Source organism: Sturnus vulgaris, chromosome 6, assembly GCF_052056855.1.
Source record: "Sturnus vulgaris isolate bStuVul1 chromosome 6, bStuVul1.hap1, whole genome shotgun sequence".
Taxonomy (NCBI): Eukaryota; Metazoa; Chordata; class Aves; order Passeriformes; family Sturnidae; genus Sturnus; species Sturnus vulgaris.
The window spans coordinates 19,233,791-19,252,957 of NC_142248.1; the positions used below are offsets into that span (position 1 = coordinate 19,233,791).

Here is a 19,167-nt window from a genome sequence, read left to right on the forward strand (position 1 = left end):
ACACAAAGGATTAAGTCTGAAATCCCACATTGCTTATTTTTAGAAATGATTTTTGAAATAGGTTGCCTACCTTCTGGGCAGCTAAATGAAATTTACTCATTTTGTTTTAGTTCAACTGGTGCTGTTGTCCAGTATTTTTAGACTTGACAATTCTGTTCCTCTTGATGCACTTCCTTGAATTTTGACAACTGAGATTCACACTGCATAGTATTGGAGAACAGTTCCTTCAGCTGAAGAAACTGCATCTTTTCCTTGTGAAGGAATAAATCTGTGGAGGGAAAAGATGCCTTTCCCCTGCACCAATCAGCTTTTGTCATGGCTAGATTGATTCTTGAAAAGCACGGAGGTAATCTCCCAAGCCTTTTTTGGAAACACTGCATGGAAAATTTGTGTGGAGAAGGTATTAAAACTATACAATTATATAAAAACAACCTGAAGGTATCAGGAAAGATCTCGCACACAATTTTCCCCACTGACCTATTATTCATTTTCAGTTCCTGTATTAAGAGAGATACTGCTCTTTATGAAGAGCTGTTGCTCTTCCTGCTGCTACATTTGTCCTGTCAGAGATTATTACTGTTATAGGTATATGCATTTTTGTCTTGAGATATTTGGATAGGCATTGGGATTCCTTCACTGTGATTTGTTTCCGAATTAGAGAAGCTTGCTAATATATACCGAAGGCTATTAAAAATTGAAATGGGAGGATAAAAACTTAATATGTTGGAATAGTTTAGAACACTGATACAGCTTATGTTCTGTGATAACTCTTCTCCTGTCTGTTCCATTTTCACTTATGAACTTCTTGTCTTCAGTGTTTTTCCAGCTGGCTCTTAGCACTGCTCTTGGCTTTTCCACTTATGAAAAGAGTGCTTTTGACATACTTTTTGTTTAAGCAGCTTCATCAATTTATTTGCATTTTTTTTCTTTATTATCCTTAAAACTTTGTCATCTGCAGCACTTGTTTCTCTGCTGTATGAAAGTTTGTCTTAATGGTGAGAGAAAAATCTTTCTCACCTTCTGAGACAGTGTATGTTGTAGCGGACATGTTGAACTGTAACTTTAAATTATTTGTTACAGGATAACTTTCCCAATGAAGGAAGGTAAAGGAACAAAAAGAAAAGAGGATGGAAGTGAAGAAAACCCTGAAGAAGCTAAAACACTGATTGTAGAGCCTCATGTTATTCCGAACAGGGGACCATATCCATATAATCAACCAAAACGGTAAAAAATGGGTGGGAATTTATTTTCAAATTATAACACATGCATAGCAGTTCATCTTCTGAAATTAGACTGGTTTGTTTTATATTTAAATCAAAATATTATGTTGTCCCCCATCTGTTAAAAAAATCCCTTGAAGATCAGTGAGAAATACTGTCTTCTAGTGTTTTTTGTCTCAGGAATTTGAGTATCAGGAAAGTAATACCTAAGTAATTTTACAACATTCCCTGCAAATAATAACTAAAAACAGTCTTTCAGATGGAATGAGTTTGTTAACAAATGGACAAACGTGATTTATTGTCTTGCTGAGACTATTATATCTAAAAAATTGATAGTTGTAATGCTGATTTAATTTGTGCAAAAGTTTGGCAGTGTGTAGTTCGGGAAAGATATAAACAGTTAATTGAAATAAAACTTGTTAAAAAAATTGCTTTTATCAAAACTTGGCAAAATCTATCTGATCATCTGATCTTGTTTTACTTTGTTGCAGCAATACTATTCAATTTACCCATACTCAGATTGAAGCCATTCGTGCAGGAATGCAGCCTGGACTAACTATGGTAAGTATTTTTTTAAGTATGGTAAGAATGTTTTTAAGCATTCTATACTCTTATTTATTTAATTCTGGCCTTAGGTATGTTCAGTGAAATACTAGTAATGCCCTTTTCTGTAACCTTACTGAGGTAATTCCCATTAATAGTTTAAAGATATGAAAAATTAACGTTCAAAGGTTCAACATCCTCAAATCCTCAAGAAATCATATGGCAACACTTAACTCTGTATCCTGTGTTTCAATGGCTGAAGGCTTTCCACAGCAACCGAATTTGCTTTTGCAGTGGTTGGAGAGCCTTTAAATAAGGCAAGAATTATTTCATAGCAGTTTATAATTTTATGTGTAGATGCTTATGAAAACTGCTATTCTGTGCTTCTTAATCCTGAATAAAATATTTTGAGATGCTTTATAATACCTGGATGCCTTTAAAATGTCTGAGGTGTTAGTTTTGGAGTGTCTGTGGAATTGAGCCTATGGAAACATTAACTGTTATTATATCTCTGTATCACCAGTGGTAGATTTCTGAGTAAATAGAAGGAATGAACTCCCTTTTTAAAAAAAAATTCCTATTCTTTATGTCTGTTTCATCTTATTCTTTTTCAGTTATGGGTCTTGATTCTCTTTTCATTTTTTCCCCCATTTAGCCTGTTCTGAGGCTAAACTACCTTTTTTCTCTGAGGACGTATATTAGTACTTAGTTCCTGTGCTGGATTACCATATTCCTTTAAGTCAGGAATCTGCCAAAGTAGTCTGAAGGAGTCTTTTATAATATGTTGTATTTGGTCTGAAAATTCACCAAAGCCAAGAAGTCATGTGTAATGTCAGTGTCTTGTGAGATTGTTCTGGGCTTTTTCTTCCCCAGCCGACTCTGTTTTTTTTTTATTGTGAAGTGTTCTGATAAATTGTGTATTGATTTTTTTTTTATTTTATTTTCTGTGTATGTATGTTTGATTTTAGGTAGTGGGTCCACCTGGTACTGGAAAAACTGATGTAGCAGTCCAGATAATATCCAATCTTTATCATAATTTCCCAGAACAACGAACTCTGATAGTTACCCACTCTAATCAGGTAAAATGTCAATCATGTGTGGAATTTCCTTGTAATTACAATGTAAAAGAACAGTAGGTATTGAGATCAGCAGTTTGGGAATTTCATTTGTCTCCTAACAATGAAAACTTGAGTCAGCTTGTATGCAGTTTTTCCAGTTTCATAAGGCGAAATTATATTTTTGAATTTCAGATGTGTAGTTCTGAACTATTTACCTGAAGTTTTCAATGTGTTTAATTGGTTGGAGATCAAAAATAAGAAAGTATTTTGGAAAAGTCTTTTCTTGGTTCTTATAGTTGCACATGCATTGCATGCATGCCAGATCTTTGCTAATTAGCTTTCTCAGACACTGTTTCATCTGTGCTCTTTGTTCCTAAGGGAAGGCCTCTTCAGCTGAATATTTGCTTCCCATTCATGAGAGGTGGAGTGTGACTGCTAATACTCAAGCATATATAAAACGAAAAAAATAATGTTTTTAAGAGTCTTACTCTTAATTTTCCCACTTTACTCTGCACTGTTGCAGCCTCATCTTGAGTCCTGTGTGCAGTTTTGAGCACTGCAATATAAAAGAAACATAAAGCTTTAGAGAGTGTTGAAAGGAGGGCAACAAAGATGCTGCAGGACCTTGAGGGGCAGCTGTATGAGGAGCAGCTGAGGTCACTTGGTTTGTTCAGCCTGGAGAAGAGGAGAGATCTCATTGTGGTCAACAACTTCATGAGGGGAAGAGGAGAGGCAGGCATCTCTTCTCTGCAGTGACAGTGACAGGATCTGAGGGAATGGCCTGAAGCTCTGTCAGGGGAGGTTTAGGTTGGATATTAGAAAACAATTCTTCACCCAGAGGGTGCTTGGGCACTGGAACATCTCTCCAAGGCAGTGGTCACAGCACCAGCCTGACAGAGCTCAAGAAGCATTTGGAAAATGCTCTCAGGCACAGGGTGTGACATGGGATGTCCTGTGCAAGACCCAGAGTTGGGCTTGCTGATCCTTATTGGGCCCTTCAAACTCAGCATATTCTATGATTCTATGAAATTTGCATCTGATTTGGAATTACTTGTTTGGAAACCAGGGTCAGCTGTTTCCTGATCTCCCTGATCAGCCTTTCCTGTCTCAGTTACGAATTACTTTAACTGAACATGCCATTGGAAAACATTTCATAATTTTTCATCAAAGCAATATCAAAGAATGATGGAGGAGGTATCATTTTGGTGAGGATTTACAGCCTGAAATAATACAGGTCAGTCTGTAGTGGGTTGCAGGAGAGTGACAGGTTAAAGCTGGGAGAAAGAGTTGAGAATATGTCCATTAAGGAGAAAAAGAAGGAAATACTTTGAGGCAGATAGAAGACTCTTCTTAGCAGACAAGACTTTCATGAGGACATTAACTTGAAATTGTACCTTGGGAAATTAACTGTATCTCAGCAGGGTATTTACCCATGCCTTGATGCCACATTTCACGATGTTTACATGACTTGCAGCTGCAAGTGGAGCTTGCTTGTGTTTTTTCTTACTTTCAAGAAAACTTGATAATCCAGTGCTTACAAGCTTGCTCCTTTGAAATACACAAATTAGTTGATAGTAAGCCACTATAGAACTGAAGAGTTTAAGGCAGAAAATGCAGCACGCCTAGTAGTTAAGCAAAATTCAGTTATCCAAAATGGAATAGTCAGTACCTAACAGTCAGTACGAGATCATACTTCTCTAATGTACAGTAAAAGTTAAATTGTTTAATGTCATCATGCAAAAATTGGTGTTTGTGAGACAGTTTTGTAAATTGATAGCTTTATCAACTAAGTTAACTGTGGTAAAATCAAATTTTAAAATAGTAAAATCACATGTTATATAAAGAATGCAAATTAAAGGCTGTTAGTAGACTAATTTCCCTGTTGTCAAGATTAGGAGTTTCAGTATTAACTTTGTTTTGTTAAAACACAATTTAACTTTTGTTTTGACTTCCGTTTATACTAAAATAGGCATAGTCTTCTCCTTTATTATGAGTAATTCTTCAGTCTTCCCCTGCAAGAGCCTCTGAACTTCTAAAAACTACCTTTTCTCCTGTTCTTGTCAATCTTTAGGCTTTGAACCAGCTGTTCGAAAAAATCATGGCTCTAGACATTGATGAGCGTCACCTTCTGCGTCTGGGTCATGGTGAAGAGGAATTAGAGACAGAGAAAGATTTCAGCAGGTGAGAAAGGAGATGCTAATGATAAACTCACTTGTATAAACATGGCAGCAAGATGTCTCTGTTGAATCCACTACCTCCCATGCAAAGGAGCTGTGTTGGACAAGTTTTACCCTTCTCATATTATTGAATCTTACTGTTATTTATATCTTACTGAATATTATTGTTACTACATAGAGTGCACTGTTTTTCACTACAAGGTTTAGTAATTTTAGTTCTTAATCTGTACAGAAGCTGTACTCCTTTGAGCATCTAAAGGCAGAATCAGTCAGTTGCTTGTTCACAAACTCAGCTGCTTGAGAAATAGATAATTATATTTTTTGGACACTTTTACCTTTAGTACAATTAATCTATGAGAGAAATTAGAATAATAAGGCAGATTCTTGGAGTTACAGGGGGTTTTTTGTACAAATATGGTATCACTTCTACTGTCATGGTGATTTTTGCTTTAATAAACATGAAATTAAACTTTCTGTTTTGAATTCTTCAGGTACTGCTTAACCTCAAAGTTGCTTATTTCATTGATAACACATTTTGAAGTAATAAATACATAAGGAAAGCTATCAGCTGTGTATCAGTACAAAGACTTAAGAACCTGTTCTTCTAAATATTTGTGTGTTTGTCATGGGTTAGTCCAATTGACGTCAGTAGGATTACACACGTTCATAAATGTAAGCGGGGTATAATGGTTGTGCACTGGAAATATCTGAAGTGTCCAGTACTGGATTATCATAGCAATACTTTGACTTCAAAAGCTGTAGTAAAAATTATATATAGTCACTAGAAGCTACCCACATAGTAGGTATACATAGTACAGTATTCAGCAAAATAAATACCTTGTGATTTTTTTCTTTTAAATTGAATGCTTTGACTTAGTCAAATTATTCCAGAAATTTGATAGCCAAAAACTTAGTGAAATCATACCATAGCAGATATTTATTTAGTAGTATCCATAGTTTAGTATATTCCTTGAACTGTGCTTTTCATCATTAAAAGGAGTTTCCTTTAAGACAATTCATGGTCTATTTTCACATTTTCTCAAGGTAAGCCCAGACGTATGGAATATTTCTGCAAGTACTATGGGTTCTGGCAGTTTAAGAGGGAGGAGTAAAGGTTGAGGAATATTTTTGAAAGTGGGCTGCACTACTGTGAGAACTTTATTTCTCATAAGCTTGACTTTGTGAATTGTTAGGGTTCAACTGATATAAATAGTCAGCATGTAGCAAATTCTTAAGTTTTGGAACATGGTTGTAGTTGTGGGGGATTTTTGGCTGGGTGCTGGGTTTTTTTTGTGATCTCTCATTGTGATACTTAGATACTATTTTGAATTTAATAAAAAATTATATGTAATCCATTTTGTAGGTATGGAAGAGTTAATTATGTGCTGGCTCGGAGACTTGAGCTTCTACGAGAAGTTGGGCGGTTACAAGAGAGTCTTGGAGTCCCAGGAGATGTTTCTTACACTTGTGAAACAGCTGGCCACTTTTTCTTATACCAAGTAAGGGCTGAAATACTTTTCCAGACACTGTATGTTCTAAATACATTACAAAACACTTTGTAAAACTTGCAGTGAGTTTTTCAGAGTTGAGTGAAAGCAAAAAGGATTTTCCTTGGTGATTCACAATACAGTAACAGCTAAAGTTAAAATTGCAGCATGACTTGCTTGTGTTGCTATTGTTTCAAATCCTGCCTGCTGACTCACCAAGTCATTGTTGCCCTTCATGATTGCTGGCAAAGATTCTAACCTGAAGCTTCTCCTTCAGATAGGAGAATCTGTGGGCTGCTTTATATTTTGCACAAGCATTAGAGCAGCTACTTGATGGTCCTGATAGGACGCTTTTATAGCATTAAATGCCAATGTGAAATCAGATATACATGCGTGTCCCTCATTTCTTCTCCATATATTTTTTAGTGACGTGGTCTACATCTGCAATTAGTGTTGCATAGGGAGACTTACAGAGTGGTACTTAGGACTGAATGCACATACTCTGTATGTTTTTACAGAAGTTACTCTGGGCTAGTTTTAGTGTGAACCTTAACATTAAATGGACATTAGGTGTTGAAGAGTGCGAGGAATACTGCTAGAGGTCATCTTCTGGTTCAGTTTCCTCCTAAATGAATCCCACTTGGTATTTAAATCAAAGTAATATAAGTGGAGATAGTAAAGAGGTTTACTTACTTCCTGTCACAATGTCAAATGCTACCTAAGACATACCTTACTTTTGTGATAATTTTTTTAGTGCTATGCTGCAAGCCTATACATTGCCAAAAACCTTATTATATAAACCCACTTTGCTTTGTCATAGGTAATGTCTCGTTGGGAGGAGTATATCAGTAAAGTGAAAGTCAAAGGTGGAAAATCGCCAGATGTTGCAGATGTCTCCAGTTTCTTCCCTTTTCACCAGTATTTTGCAAATGCTCCCCAACCAGTTTTCAAAGGCAAATCATATGAAGAAGATATGGAAATTGCTGAAGGGTGTTTTAGACATATTAAGAAAATATTCACTCAGCTTGAGGTAAGACATGTAACTGTTAAAGGCAAGTGAATCTGGCTAATCCTGTAGAAAAACTTTATATGGTTCCAAAATTCTCGTTTTCCCTACATCCTAGAAGAAATATACACGTCTAGGCAGCTTCATTATCTTGCAAGGTGAGAATTTCCACCTTTGATTAATATAGATATGTTATACAGTTGGGGCAAGGGTCTAGTTTCTTTTAGTTGGATTGTGGGAAGCAGCCATTCTGCATCCATTTTCACTGATGAAGTTACAAGGATTGGTACACCTATCACTGCTCCTCTGATCCTCACAGAGACTTTGTATTTACAGTGAATTTCCTTTAGTCAGATAACCTGAAAGTAACAGATTATCTTCTGTTTTTGCCAGAATTGCTTACAAGGTTATTGAAAGTTAGGGGTAAACATGATTTGTGTATCATTTGATTCTATTAACTGTAATGGTCTTTGATACGATGTTGTGATTCAGTAAAGTAGGAAACAAGAAGATACAGTAAAATAAAATTTTGGGGGATTCTGAGAAGGTTCCTCAGAATTATTTGAGTATTTGTCTGCAAATTTGTATGTACATACAGATTGGAAGAATTCGTTGATAGGTTTTTCCAAGATTGTTTTTCAAAATATGCTAAACCTGGAAACCCCATCAAATTATTCAGATGAGATTAACAGTACATACCCTCAGGACATTTCTTGTTTAATTAGATTTAGAAGGTGGCCACATAGTTTGAGTGGATTCATTTTATAAGTGATATTTTTTCGTATTCTGACTCTCAAGACTTTTCTTTTGTCCTCCTTAGGAATTCAGAGCATTTGAACTTCTCCGCAGTGGCCTGGATAGATCCAAATACTTATTGGTGAAAGAAGCAAAAATCATTGCCATGACTTGTACTCATGCTGCTCTGAAACGACGTGACCTGGTTGAATTAGGTTTCAAAGTAATAAATATACTAGTGTTACTGTACTACTTGATTTTGGTGTTGGCTCTCCCCTATTCCCCACCCCATATGAATCCTTTTTTCTGCCCCAAATCTAGGCAACTAGATTATTTAATGTTGTATTTTTAACCTATATGTTTCAATTTTTTAATTTTACTGAAGAAAAATAGAACTTCTGTAAGTAAAAGATTAAATCACTTTTAAGTTATTGTATATACAAAAAATACTTAATAATGCATTTTTTAAAAAGTCAGTGTTGCCGTATTACATGATAAACATGTAATGTGCAATGATAGGATTAATAAAATTGAGGCAGAACTGGGTAGAAAAATATGGCCTTTACAGCCTCCTTCACCTAAAAAGTTAACAATTTGAAGAAAAAGAACTATGATGCAATGCATTTTTCACTCTGCAGTGGTAACTGTAACTATCAATTTAGTGCAGTCTATTTTTCTGACGAAAGCCAGCCACCAGTAATTCTTTCAGTATTATTTTTCACCGATCATGTACTGTATTGGATCACAGAATAGCTCCTCTTCCTTCACTGCAGAGATACTAAATTAGTTTACACCACTGCACAAAACTTTTCTCTTGTGGTTGTGGCGTATAGGAAGCATGTAATGTAATTCAGTCATGGATTCCTTCTAGGTATAAGCCCTGACTAATACAGAGAGATCTGCCATTGATGTAATAGGACTTCACCTATTTGGTAATACTGATATTTTGCCTGTAAATTGAAATGCTGCTCTAACTGTCCCACCCAACAAAATCTGAAGGAGTAATAGATGCTTTCTTTTGATAGGCTGAATAAATACATTCATTTGTGTTACTGTGTTTATGGACATCTCCTTACTTTTTTTTTTCCTCAGTATGACAACATCTTAATGGAAGAGTCTGCTCAGATTCTGGAGATAGAAACCTTCATACCTCTTCTGTTGCAGGTTAGACTTGAAACATAAAAGATCTTTCAAAAAAAAAGATAAATAAGATTCTGTGTTTTTTAACAGTATTGAATATTAAAATGAAAAATATCATGTGCAGAAAGTAACCCAGAACTCATATTTGCTAGTAAGAACTTTGACATTGATTATGAAATTATTTTATTCAATGAAGTAAGCATCTTACTGTTTTTTTCAAACTTTTAAATGACCTTTGTATAACCAGATTCATCTGGCAGGTGAGGGAAAATAGGTATATGAGAAATGCAGAAACTGAAGAGTTTGTGTAATTACAGACCATTTCACCATAGAGACATATTTTGGGGGATATTCCATGGCTTTTTTATGTGAGGCATCCAAATAGTCCTTGAAAATTGAATGGGCTTTTATTTTAACAAAACTTAAAGATCTGGCCTTCCAGAATAGCAGTTCTTTCTTCACTTGCAGTTCAGTGAGAAATTTTTAAAAACAGAATTTTTTGGGGGGCTCTTTGCCCAAGATTAAAAAGGCTGATAGGTACAGAACAACTGTTTAGAATGCTTGTGTAATAAATGGCCACACTTGGACATCTCCAAAGAAGAAACTTATGTGAGTGGGTAAAAAAAAAAAAAAATCTGTGTTTTTTTATTCTTGCCAATAAAAATTATTTCCATCCTCTTACTTTCTTACTAAGGCATTTTCAGGCTTGAAGAATTGGACAGTCCAGAGTTCAGTTTTCTTTCCTTGCTGTCTGATCAGAAACAGCTTCAGAGTTCTTCCGCTTCAAGCGGCAGGAAAAGGAACTTTATGTTCTGTCTCAAATAGTGTTCCCATGGGGAAAGGGAATTACCACAGGAGTGTGTAATGAGAATCTGACAGCTGGAACTCAACAGGATGCTAATTGTGAAGAGCATTCAGTCCAAGAGCCAAGATGGGACTTAGTTAGGGGCACATCCTGGTCATGGAGAGGCTATTTGAGAATTGCGGAAGTAAACAAGTGCAACACATGGACTACAGAGACTCTTGAAAGGCAGGTTCAGTTTTGCAGGTTCAGACATCTGAACACTGAAAACTTCCAGATGCTTCATATTCACTACCTCAGAATCCAAAGAGTTCAAAGGACAGTTCTAGGGTAACTGCTACTACTGTGTAGTAATCAGGGGTTTTTGCTTTTAAAACAATATAATATGCTATTTATTCTGATATTTCTTTACTAATTTTAGTAGATAAAGGTACCTGTTTTATAAGAAAAGAGACTTTATTTACAATTCTACTCTCTGATTGGATGGAAGCTAGTAGTCTTTTAAAAAGACTGCAGTTCAGTGTAGCTTAAAAACAAATGTTGAAGGCAGACAATCTGACTCTTAATGTGTTTTGAGTGCCTTGATTATATTGTAATAGTTGCTGTAGTGTAATTGTTCAATTCTAGAACCCCCAGGATGGATTCAGTCGTTTGAAGCGGTGGATTATGATTGGTGACCATCATCAGTTGCCACCAGTCATTAAGAACATGGCTTTTCAAAAATACTCCAACATGGAACAGTCTCTATTTACACGGTTTGTTCGTGTTGGAGTGCCAACTGTTGATCTGGATGCACAAGGAAGAGCAAGAGCAAGGTAAGACAGAAAATCCTTTGTCTAGCTTGTAAGAAGGTAACAGGTTAAAAATGACAGAAGGGCACATAGTTATGGAAACTTTTTTATTGTTAGGACAGGAGTTTAAAAACTGGAAATTAGTTTTTTTGTTTATTAATTTCAGCTTAGACTAGAAAGGCAGACTTCTCTGAAACGCAGTCAGATTAATTTCTTCATTGTTATTTTTATATCGTAGTACTCTGCTGTTGCATGAGTACTTGAATGAAAATTATAGTCAAAGGTACTTAATCATATTAAGTGTTCAGGGTTTTTTCACTAAAGAAACTTTTCAGAAGCTTTCTTTTCTAAACTAACATTTAGTATGTTCAAAGTTAGAAAAAGATCTGATCTATTTAGCGTTGAATATATAATAATTCCCTTAAAGTCTGTAAAAGGGTGCTTTTCAGGAGTAGTATTTCAGGAGAGATGCATCCAGAGATTGGACACATCCGAGTTGTCCTCACAAGAACATAAAGCCTTTTTTTATATTAAAGGAGATACTGCGACTCTGTAGTGTAATAGCTTTTCTTTTTTATCTATCTATTTTTCATTTCACTGTGGTAGATCAGATACCAGATTTATTGATTGTATAAATTGTATATTTGTGGCATCACGTTAAGAAGGAAAAATAAAACCAAAGAGAAAATTACTCCATATAAAATCTTGCTACTCTAGGTTTAGTTTTAAATCTTTATTTCAGGCATAAAGTGTAGTGAGCAGTATGAAGGATAACTTCGTTTTTTTCATGTAGGAAATGTTTGGAATCTAGAATATTATTTTCTAGTCTTATGAATGACAGTTCAGTATGACTTTTTAAATGAAAATTTTATCTGGATGTGATGGTAAATAAAGTTTATTTTACAAAATCTTAGTGAACTTCTTAGTTATAAGAGAGTAGAAATCCTTCACTTTGCAAAGATTTTTTTGTCCATACAAAATGCTTTGTCTTTCTGGATCACAGGTAGCTTCCCCAAGAACTATGTGCTTCTTAATGTGGTCTGGATATTGTTTATTCACTGTGCATTTGTGAATGAGGCATTTTGTTAGCATTGCTGTCCCTATAAATATCAGGAATCATTCAGAATTACATAGATTTTGTTCGTTCCTGTTCATGTCTTGTGTTAATACTAGGCAATACTCAAAATAAATAAGGAAATCAATTTCTTTTTACTGTAAAAAGCTTTACCACAACTAATGCAGAAAATACTTTTTTTCCGTATTCCTTCTGTTTTATAAAGAAGCATTAATATTTCTTAAGTTTTGTTAACCATGAAAGTTTTCACTAGAATTCTTGCAAAATTTTTATCTTGATCAAGAGGAACAGACTTAAACCTGAGTGTGCCACATTGACATGGCATCTGAAGTTTTTGGTGAGAGAGAACAAAACAGAATCACAACCTAAAAATAATATTGCTGATAGACTGTTGGAGTGTGTTCATTTATATATGTACAGGCTGCCTAGCAGAATGATTCTTTTCACTGGAAACCTACAGGAGCACTAATCTTGTGTGCATCTGAACTATTTTGAAAGAGTTCAAGGGCCTGCTGTAACCCTGTGGTTTGTTCTGTGTGGTTTTGAGCAGTTTGTGTAACCTGTACAACTGGCGCTACAAGAACCTGGGTAACCTGCCTCACGTGCAGCTTCTGCCAGAGTTCAGAACAGCCAATGCTGGCTTTTTGTATGACTTCCAGCTTATAAATGTAGAAGACTTCAATGGTGTAGGAGAGTCAGAACCCAACCCTTATTTCTATCAGGTAAGGGAAATTCTACATATGTAATTCATTAACCTCAGTAGGGTTTGTTAGATCTGTAATGAAGACAGACTATCAGAAACAGTAAATTGACATTCATTTCGTGTTCTCAGATAATTGCCTCACGTGTATGTTTGGTTTTTTCCTCCTTTTAATGAGTTCTGAATGTTGAAAATGAAACATTATGTTGGGGCTTTTGCTCAGTGAATGACTTCGATATTAATTATTTTCTCATTGTTATGGGAGGGATGAGACTTGGTACAATTTATTACAAAACATCATTTTGACCTAAGGCAAATTGAAGTCCATTGTAATTCAGTTGTACTGCTGTGATAGTGAAATAAACAGTAGCACCTCCCCTGAACATAAAGAATTGAAGTTTGCTTGGTAGCTCATACCTGAGTTTGAAGAGTCATTGTGTTGATTTGATCTATATGTAGGAATGCTAAAATGCCCATTCATAAAAGAATAAAACTACTAAAGAATAAAAGTAGTGCTAGCAATATACATAAAGAGGCATAGAGACGTGGAGGATGAAGTAAATTGACAAAAAACCGTAGTCTTGGAGTTCCTCAACTAAGTTTTCAAACTCTCAAGTAAATTTTGAAATTAAGCCATCAACAACAGTCTCTAGCTATTTCTCTTAAATTAGGAAAACATTTTATACTTGTAATGAGATGCTTACATTTTCAGTCCTTTTATTTTTCTTGTTTTAGAAACTAGTGGAACAAACTGGTGCCTAAAATAGCAAACTTGGGCTTTGGAAAAGTTAAAGCTGGAACAATGTGCAAGTTAAGGAGTTTAATTCAAACCTGGAATTAGCACCTTATATTTTGCTTAATATTATGGAAAGCAAACAATATACTTTATGATGATAATATTCAGGTTCATTTTTCCCTCTTAAGATCACTGAGAATTATGTGAATCTATATTTTTAAAAAGGTGCAAAATATATTTGTAGATTTTGCTTGGGTTCTTCTCAGTACTTTTTCAGAACAAATTAGTGTGCTGCTAAAGAAGAAAGCAATGGTAAATAATAATCCACTTTATCCCATTGCTAGATTGAGGATAGAATTGTTCAGAGAGATTATTTTGAATTTGTTTTTGAAAATGTAACACACAAGTAGTAAAAAGTTGTCCAGTGGAACACAAACAGCTGAAAGGAGTGCCTGATAATTGAGAGTGCGAGCATTGCTTTAGACCCCTCTTTGGCTAAAGAAGATTAAGAACACTGACTTGAGGACACAGAACACACTTCTCATTATATCAGTACTTTCATGTGCACACTCTTCTAATACTTCTTAGCATTACTTTTTTTTTGGTGATTATTTGGATAATTGAACGATATTTAGCAGAGTATGTTGGTTTTTCGTGAGAGAACAGATTGCTGTAATGTATTATTTCTCTTTGTGAATTTGGGCTTTTTTTTCCAGAGTTAAAGGGGATTAAAATTTGTAGAATAGCTTTACACCCACAGGTGTTTGATATGCCTGGCAACTGCATTTTCCAAGTAATGCAGAGCCCACTTAGTAAGAAAAAATAAATGAGGCTGGTATGTCCAGCCTATTCAAACATATGCCAAGTGGGGATAAAATTCCTTGTATAAATAGAGCAGGAGTAAATGTCAGCATTTGAGAACAACTTTTAAACCTGAAAGATAATTTTTGTTGACAGAAAATGGATTTAAATAGACTATGAATAACTTCAGTCTGGAAATAGAGCAAAGCTTCCTGTAGCCAGAAGAGTGGTTCTTTGGGACAGACTCATATAGTAATGACAGAGAGAGAAAGTTACAATATACAAAATAACAGCTGGAAATTTGTAATTGAATAGAATGACCTGCAGTGGAAATAACTGGATTTGATAATCCAGATGTCTGTCTCCTAATTAATACTTGAAAAGACTTTATTTATACTAGTGCAACTAGTTCTTACTTCCAGTTTACTGGGGAGTGAGTCATTGCAGCTTTTTGGGCCAACTGTAACTTTTGAGTAAGTATTGCAGAGTTTCAGGCAGTGCCTAACAATAATATTGGTGTAGATATTTTTAGCAGTTCTCTGAAAAGGAATGAGAATGAAGGTATTAAATCTACTTGTACTTCTTATTCTTTCAAAATAGCTTGTATGAAGTGAACAAAGAATTGTCAGATCTAGGGACATTTCTCTCAACGCTAAAATATTTGTCTAAATACCTGACAATGTCACAGGTGTTATTCTTTCTAACCTTACAAGATGAGTAACTCTTTTTTTGTCTTCATGTATTTTTCTTTTATTTTAAACTTTAGAATCTTGGTGAGGCAGAGTATGTTGTGGCAGTCTTCATGTATATGTGCCTACTTGGTTATCCTGCAGACAGGATAAGTATCCTGACAACATATAATGGACAGAAACACCTGATCCGTGATGTCATTAATCAGCGATGTGGAAACAATCCTCTCATTGGGCGGCCAAACAAGGTGACTTTGAATATATATTAGTCATTGGAGTAGTTCTGGTGTCTGTTTTTTAAATTGTCATATTGCAAATCACACTAATTTAAGCTATACTTATAAAGCTGTCCTGTTTAACCACGTATTTATGAACCTACAGTTATGGAATTTCATAAATTAATGCCCTTTTTTTTGCCTGTTTATAGTTTGACAAAGTGAAGTCCTTGAAGGTGAAAAGACTACAGGCTATGTGGGACAAAATAATTCTTTTTTTGTAATTTGTTTGTCCCCAAAATCACATCTTTAGAAAGATCCACCCAGAATGGAAATTACTTGATAGAATGTATGATCCCAAATCTGAAGAAACAAATAAAGAATATAGTTACAAATCCCTGATGTAATTCTACAGGTTAAAACTGTATTACAAAGTTAATGACTTTCCATAATCTCTTGGTATTAGCACCCCACTTCTAGCTGTCCGAATTTAAACAAAAAGAAGTAAAAGAAACAGTATACAGTCAGACAAAAGCTCCTCCCAACATGTTCCAGAAAAAAAACCCAGACTTTTTGTTGGAGGCCAACTAAATCAGTTAAAGAATTTTCTTTTCTCATTTCCTGCAATCTCCATCCAAAGTTGATGTTAAGATTTTGGTGTTATGTTTTAATTGAAATGGCAAAGATTAACCTATAGGCGTTTTTTCATATTTTTTCATTCTCTAGGTAACAACTGTGGACAGATTTCAAGGCCAACAGAATGATTATATTCTGCTTTCACTAGTGCGTACCAAAGCTGTAGGCCACCTCAGGTATGTAAGAACACCTTATTGTAGTGCCATAGCAGTACTTGTACTCTGTACAGAGTACAGAAATGTTTATAGTACATTATACAAAAAATTCTGTTGTATGAGTATGTAGCAGAAATGAAGTTCAAGGCTATGTATATAATGAAGTTCAGACAGACTTGCTTTTACAACTGTCTGGTACCCTCTTCTCAACCACTTTATCCTTTTGCAATGCCTCTTACCCTATAATTAGTTTATTTTGCTGCACGTAGGCTGACCTTCATTTCACACTTGTAGAATGATAGGACTGTAGTATTTGTTGAGCAAATGCGGGCTTAAATTTTCTCATAGATCCTTTCCTGTAATAGAGATTTCTGTTTATTTTGCATCAGAAGTGTTTGATCATTGTGTAAGTTGCATTATTGTGTGTAGTTTTAAATGTTTACACTTTTGGTTTGGGGTGTGATGGAGAAAGACTTGTCTAATCTTAGGTAGATAGATGAGTTACCAGATTCTTTACTCATTCAGATACAGAAATGCTACTGGGATTTTTTCTCAGTGTTTATTCTCAACTTTACTTCTGAGTGTTGGAAAATAGTAGAAAGTGGTTTTTCATTGTGGTATTGGTACAGTGAACCAGTGTATTTATGGTTCTATATAATGGTACTAGGATTTGCTGGTTATTGAAACAATATGTAGGGAAAAAAGGAAAGACAAGATAGTATTTTGGCAGATGATTTTATATTTCTTTTAATGAAGACTCCTGTGTACTTCTAGTTATTTTTATTGCAAGTGTGTCATTGATGAAAAAGAACATGGTTGATTTTGTTTCCTGAAGGGATGTCCGACGATTAGTCGTTGCCATGTCAAGAGCCAGACTTGGACTTTATATCTTTGCAAGGGTATCACTATTTCAGAACTGTTTTGAACTAACTCCAGCCTTCAGCCAACTCACAGCTCGACCACTTCACCTTCATATCGTTCCCACAGAATGTTTTCCAACAGCAAGACAGGTAGGAACAGCTGCACTGGATTTGGGTATCTGTAATGGGTCTTTGTATTTTTGAGTGGGCTTTAAGAGGTGAAACTTTTCTCTTATGGACTGATGTATCTGCTTCTTGGCATTGGACCAGGCTGCCCAGGGAAATGATGGAATCACCATCCCTGGAAATATTGAAAAAAGTTGTGGATGTGGCACTTGAGGGAATGGTTTAGTGGTGAACTCAACAATGTCACTTGATGATTGGATTTTGTTGATATTAGAGGTCTTTCCCAACCTTAATGATTCTGTGATTGTATGAATAGCTCCTTAGAGCTATCTTTTGTCATGATATACACCAGCTGGTTTTAATTGATATTTCCACAAAAGTTAATTATTAGTATGTCATAAGTATCAGTAACTGTTGTGCCTGCTTTTTCCTGAGTTCTGCCTGTTTGAATGATTCGGGTTTTTTTTTTTTTGTGATCAGAATAATGTTTTAGTTTTAAATGGTTTCAGTTTTGTTACGAAACAAAATAATGTTACCTTTGTGTAGCAAGGCTACACAAAGCTACTCATTTCACATTTAAAGAGGTAGAATTACATGTAACCAAGTAGTTCAGGATTACAATTTTTTTTCTCTTGAAATTAGTTCCAATATCACAAGAGTTTTGCTGCTGAGCTTGGTTCACAAGTACAGAAACCTAATTTGTAATACTGCACGAGATCTTTGAATGAGGGAAAGGTTAGTGTTGAGGATCTAAGCACAGGGCACACAGAGCAGGATGCTAAATGAAGAAACAAAGGAGCATATCCACTCTGCTTTCTGAAGCCTTGAGAAGGGATGCCTGAAATTCAGTTACAGATCTTTCCTTGGTCTTAAATGCTGTTGACAAGTTTGGGAGGGAGCCCTTTTCAGTTTAAACTTCCAGATCAACTATGGAACAAGAATGCAATGAGCACGGTCAGTGAGTGTGAGCAAGGAGCTGAGCTGTGACAGGCAAGAGGTTAAATCCTAATCTGGTCAGGAAAAATTTGTGCCTTTAATATGTTAAATTACTCGAGTCCAAAGTGTACTTCATGGAGTAAAGGTCAGAACCCATCCTTTCCTTTTAAAGTTTCTTCAGGCTGTGTGATTAATCCAGTTCCCCAAAATGTAAGACCTATGCTTCCTAACTTCCCAAAGAATTCACCAAATTTTTTTTTTCTTTGAAAATGTTATTTAATTTCTCGGGGCTTTTGACTTTCAATATAGTTAAACAGCCATAATTCAAAGGTTATTTTGCTTTGTTTGCTGAATGTCAACTTTTTTCCCCTTCCTTAGAATGGAGAAAGACCAGCTCACCAAATACATGTCATTAAGAACATGCCTCAAATGGCTAACTTTGTGTACAATATGTATATGCATATGATACAGAGTACACGCCACCATCAACAGGTAAGGACCTTCTAACTTTTGGAATGCATTTAAAATAAAATCGTTTTTCAGTTAAATGCAAGAGCAGCTGTCCAGTATTAATTTGAAGGAAATTTGTGTGTTACGTTTCAGTAAGTGTGGGATTTCAGCTAGTGGTGGGATTATAACACCACAGGGTTTCACAAGAGAAAGACCAGATCATGTTTTGAAACTATTTAAACCCTATTAAATCACCCTATTATCCAGGTTGGTTTGCAGTTTTAGTGTTTTTTGTTCTGGAGCAATTTTTTTCAGCCCTTCTTCAGCATCAAGCAAAATTGCATGGCGTTGGAAGCAGTTTAGACACTTCTTTTCCTAGTTTTGTCAGTGTTTAATCCCTGAAGCAGAATTCAAAACCCAGCAGAAAGTCTTTGTAGTCTCATGTGAGTGAGTATTAAGGTAGCTTAGGATACTGAGCAGAAAGCTGCCTTTACTCAGCATACTTGGATCTGTAAAGCCTAGAGGTATTTAAACCAAAAGGGAATGGTCCTAAATGCTACCCCTCAACTCCATCAGCTTTCACTCGGTGTCTGGGGTCTGTCATATTTATATTACCTATGTATTATTCTTCATATGTTATATAATACCTATATATTGCATTATCTATAATTCATGCTTTCATGGTACTCTGAAGTTCCCTTATTGGTTTTTATTCTTCTGAAAGATTTCCAGAAATGGATAAAATTTATGTGAAAGGACACCACTTTGTATTAGCTGACTGTGGGAAGAGAGTGTGAACATGGCTGTCCTTGAAAAGATAGTCTGAGAA

The 19,167-nt window shown here is 35.4% G+C and overlaps 1 protein-coding gene across 2 annotated transcripts in view; it reads left to right on the top strand.

Moving 5' to 3' along the window:
* The window catches only part of AQR (aquarius intron-binding spliceosomal factor), a 48,677-nt gene that overhangs the window by 26,929 nt on the left and 2,581 nt on the right, over positions 1-19,167 (top strand). For both annotated transcript variants that reach the window (XM_088167213.1, XM_014891516.2), the window contains 14 exons: positions 1,081-1,224; positions 1,712-1,781; positions 2,732-2,842; positions 4,893-5,002; positions 6,362-6,497; positions 7,306-7,515; positions 8,312-8,449; positions 9,319-9,390; positions 10,796-10,983; positions 12,585-12,756; positions 15,038-15,208; positions 15,902-15,987; positions 16,802-16,976; positions 18,267-18,380. In XM_088167213.1, coding sequence (XP_088023339.1) covers positions 1,081-1,224; positions 1,712-1,781; positions 2,732-2,842; positions 4,893-5,002; positions 6,362-6,497; positions 7,306-7,515; positions 8,312-8,449; positions 9,319-9,390; positions 10,796-10,983; positions 12,585-12,756; positions 15,038-15,208; positions 15,902-15,987; positions 16,802-16,976; positions 18,267-18,380 — 1,897 coding nt within the window. The remainder of the gene's footprint in view (positions 1-1,080; positions 1,225-1,711; positions 1,782-2,731; positions 2,843-4,892; positions 5,003-6,361; positions 6,498-7,305; positions 7,516-8,311; positions 8,450-9,318; positions 9,391-10,795; positions 10,984-12,584; positions 12,757-15,037; positions 15,209-15,901; positions 15,988-16,801; positions 16,977-18,266; positions 18,381-19,167) is intronic.